The 4,404-nt window shown below is 52.6% G+C and overlaps 1 protein-coding gene across 1 annotated transcript in view; it reads left to right on the top strand.

The window, feature by feature from the left end:
* Nucleotides 1-4,404, top strand: part of tnrc18 (trinucleotide repeat containing 18) — a 56,523-nt gene that overhangs the window by 46,726 nt on the left and 5,393 nt on the right. Inside the window, exons 24-26 of the mRNA XM_008302114.1 lie at nucleotides 793-959; nucleotides 2,025-3,817; nucleotides 3,905-4,141. Of these exons, the coding sequence (XP_008300336.1) occupies nucleotides 793-959; nucleotides 2,025-3,817; nucleotides 3,905-4,141 (2,197 nt within the window). The remainder of the gene's footprint in view (nucleotides 1-792; nucleotides 960-2,024; nucleotides 3,818-3,904; nucleotides 4,142-4,404) is intronic.

Here is a 4,404-nt window from a genome sequence, read left to right as displayed (position 1 = left end):
ACACACAGACTGAACACACACAGAACAGAACCACACACACACACACACACACCTACACACACACACACACGCACACACACAGACTGAACACACACAGAACAGAACCACACACACACAGACTGAACAGACACAGAACAGAACCACACACACACTTGTTCTCGTTGTATTTTCACGTTCAGTGGTAGATCTGTGTCTGTTTCCTCAGTACAGCTGGAACACAGCCGCTCGTCGGTCTTTACGCAGCAGAGTGTGTTTAGTTTCTGCTCGCTTTGGCTTCACGAGTGTTCACATCAAGTAGGGTAAAGAAAATGGGGCTTCCCCGGGAGACGAACAACATGAAGCCCTTTGCTTCATAAAAAATGTAAAAACACATCGTTGCATCCGTCGTTTTCTCTCTGGGGGGCTTCTGCTGGTTTTCTGCACATCAGAGGCTGTAGGAGTGTTTTGTTTGCAGCATGCAGCCACAGCTGAGAGGTCACAGCGTACGGTGGCCGACGGGCACATATGACGTGCACGTACACAAACATGAATGCACTGCATCAACAGAAACACGCTGCAAAAGGAAAACGCTGCATATACAGACATGCTGCATAAATAAAAACAAATCCCCCGAGACCCTCGTGAGGATTAAGGTGTAGACATGATGGATGGATTTTCCCCCGTGGGCCACCGTACCTACGTGGCAAATAACACGCAGCTTTCATTTAGAAGTTTTGGGGTTTTTTCTCTCCAAAAACTTGAATTGTTGAAGTTTCCTGCATGTGAGAGTTTGTAGTTCAAGATATCATGAACTGTTCCTGGTCCAGGCGCTGAGCCGTCGCCTGCGCTGCTGGTGGCCAGCTGCTCCAGGAGGAGGGTCCGCAAATGCAGCAAAGAGGGCAAAGAGGCCGGACCGAAGCCCGAGGAGACCACGCCCAAGATCAAAGGGAAACCTGGCCGCAAACCAAAACGCAAACCAGGTGAGCTGAACGAGCTTCAGGGTCAGAGGTGGACGGTTTGATTCATGAAAGTTTACTCACAAGTGTTCTGTCACGTTGATTCTCTGAACACCAAAACCCACCACCAACGATTTATGGCAGTAGCTATACGTTACAAGTCGTTTCTGAAGTCTCTGACCCTCCAGCCATGGTTTAAGTCTAATAAACAGTACAACATATTAAACTATTGTGACGTCATGTTGCAGTAAAATGAGCCCACAGTGAGTTAAAAACATGACAGGAGCAAAGCATCCAGACACTGATAGAGCTGGTTCATGTTGGTAGAGACTCCAAAGCTTGAGTTTAACATCATCTCTCTTCATTACAAACCCACCAACCCATTCCTTATCCTACTAATAGATCACTTGTTTTATCAGTTGGTTGAATGAAGCACAGTGTCACAGAAATAACTGGCGGTTTCCCTTTTTTGAGTAATGGGACCAGTACAGGACGTCTGGTCACCACTGGAGCCAGATGTGACATCATACCAGTAAAGACAAGATGGCTGATGACGTGCACGTCCGTTTAAAACAGGAAAACATTCCCTTAATATTTGTTGGTTATCAGGAATAAAAACAGAAAGGAGTCGTGTCTTAACGAGCAAAGAGCTAAAAAATCACAAATGTTCTTGCCCTACACTTTGGATAAGTCGTCTTTTAAAACCACAGCACCGACGGGAAACAGCTCAAGGTCCAGACCCGTCTTTCATCCGATATCTCAGATGTGACCATCTCCGATATCACTGTAATGAATTTGCTCAGCAGCTGCTTCGTTGTCCCGTTAACGTAAGGCACGCTGCTTGTCCGATGTGCTGACGCCAGCCGGACGCCGGCCGCCTTGTGTCTGGCTAAGCACTTCTCCAACGTAATGTTTTCATTTCAAAAACTGTTTCCTTGCTGATTTCTCTCCGCTGCTCAGCATGTGAGGCTGCACATCACACAAACCACCGAAGCCACACAATGAAAATGTCAGCACATCCAGCTCCAAGCCAGTTGCAGCATGTTATTAAATTTCTTCCTTTTTTATTTTTTCCTTTTTTACCCACAGACACTTCCTTAAGCACAGATGGTCGAGAGAAAGCCGATCCTTCGCCTTCCTCCGCTCAGCCCACAGAGAGACCCCAGGCTCCAGCCAAGCCCGCCCAGGACAGGCCCTCCTCGGTCCAGAAACCGGCTCAGGAGAAGCCCCGGCCCGCGTCCCGTCCATCAATGGGATCCCAGACGAAGCCGAGCAGCAAAAGCTCCACCTCGTCCCCGGCGAGCAGCCCGACGCTTCCCAACCCGGTGCCCAGGAAGAGCGGCTCGGCCCAGCCTCCTGCTCCCAAACCGTCCCGCCCTCTCCCTCCCTCGCTCTACCCCTCCACCTATGGAAAGGTCCTGACCGTGGATCTGTACAGCGAGCCGAACCTCAGCTCGTACAACAGCCAGCGCCGAGAGAAAGAGAACAGCAGCACCGTCAGTCCCACCGCCAGCAGGCCCATGTCGAGGCCCAGCATGTCGGCTTCATCTGCTGCACCCAAGCCCGGTGCTTCGTCCACGCCCAGACCCACTCCCGCCTCCTCACCCAAATCCAAACCCTCTTCGGACCACCATAGCGGCTCCAGACCCGGCCTCGGCTCTGGACTCCTACCCAGCCCCATTTCGAGGCTATCAACAAGCAAACCCAGCTCCTCTCTGCCTCCTAGACCTTCATCGTCTTCGTTGTCACCGTCCTCGGCCCCGAGACCCAAACTGAAGATGTCAACCGGTCAGTTGTCCTCCAGACCCGGCTCCATCTCCAGACCCAAGCCCAGCCCCGGGCAAAGTGACGTCAGGCGAAAGTCGCTGTCTGCAGAGCCCCTGGTGAAGCTCGACCACGAAGGCGTCACCTCCCCGAAGACCAAGAAGACCAAGGCTCTGATGCTGCTACAGGGTCGGGGCGTCCGGCGAGACCACAGCCCCATCACCACCGACACAGCCGACCAGAAACTGCTCAAGACTAAACCGAGAGCTCCAGAACGAGAGGCCGGTCTGCCCGAGAAGGACTCCACCTACAAAGCACCGATACTGGCTAAAGAGAAGCCAGAGAGCCGTGGAAGCAGCAGCAGAGGACAGGAGATGGACACGAGAGAGGAGAAGAGTAAGAAAGAGGAGAGGAAGGAGGTGGAGAAGAGAGAGGAGAGAAAGATGAAGGAGGAATCTCAGAGCAGCAGCAGCTCAGAGTCGGAGGAAGAAGGAGAGAAAGGGAAGATGAAGAAGAAGAAATGCACCTCCAGCTGCTCCTCCTCCTCTTCATCCTGCTCCGGTTCCTCCTCATCTTCTTCCTCGTCGTCATCCTCGTCCTCCTCTTCATCGACCGATGACTCCTCCTGCAGTTCAGATGAAGAGAGGACTCTGACGCCTCCGCCGGGCCCGGTCCAAAAGCCTCCGGTGCAGAACAAACCGAAGGAAAATGCAAAAGAAGAAGTAGAAGAAGAAGAAGAAGAAGAAGAGGAAGAGGAGGAGGAGGAGGAGGAGGTAAAGAAGGAGGTGGAGATAAAAGTGGAGGAAGAGGAAAAGCTGTACCCTCCCTCACAGTCTCCGTCCCCGTCCACCTCTCCCACTCCTGCTGCTGCTTCTCCCACTAAACCTGCTAAACCGGCCACCGGGAAGGGCTCCGGCCAGAGGGGGCGCCCTCCCAAACCAAAGCCCGGTGGAGGAGAGGGGAAGGCGGGCAGACCGAAGCGGAGAGAGGGGGTCCACCTTCCCACCACCAAGGAGCTGGCCAAGCGTCAGAGGCTTCCCAGCGTGGAGAACAGACCCAAAATCTCTGCTTTCCTTCCCGCCAGGCAGCTCTGGAAGTGGTTTGGGAAACCCACGCAGGTCAGGAGCAAAACCCGTCTTCTGTGTTCACCTAGATATCGGTTCTGTTGTTCTGTGTCTTCACTCTGTGGCTGTGTCCTCCTCCAGAGACGCGGCATGAAGGGCAAGGCCAAGAAGCTCTTCTACAAGGCCATCGTGCGAGGCCGGGAGATGATCCGGATCGGGGACTGTGCCGTGTTTCTGTCGGCCGGCCGGCCCAACCTGCCCTTCATCGGCCGCATCCAGAGCATGTGGGAGTCGTGGGGCAGCAACATGGTGGTCCGGGTCAACTGGTTCTATCACCCAGAGGAGACGAACCCCGGCAAGAAACTCACCGACAAGAAGGTAGAGGCTGATAAAACAGATAGAACTTTACACTGAGTGAAGCTGAATAAACTTTATTTCATCTCTCACTGATGACATAGTGATCTAATGTGATGTACAAACTGTACCTCAGACGTGGAGCGATGAGGGTTCATCAGTCCGTTAAAGTGGGATTCTTTCATTTATGTGAGACTAGCCATCACACAGAGGGGTTTATAAATACACATTAATGCTGTAACGGACCAACACGTCTACTTCTGGTTTCCTAAACGGTGAAACTGAAA

This window comes from Stegastes partitus, unplaced genomic scaffold, assembly GCF_000690725.1.
Source record: "Stegastes partitus isolate 25-593 unplaced genomic scaffold, Stegastes_partitus-1.0.2 Scaffold1759, whole genome shotgun sequence".
In the NCBI taxonomy this organism is placed as follows: Eukaryota; Metazoa; Chordata; class Actinopteri; family Pomacentridae; genus Stegastes; species Stegastes partitus.
The sequence above is the reverse complement of the archived record's forward strand: the minus strand, read 5'-3'. Positions and strand labels throughout refer to the sequence as shown.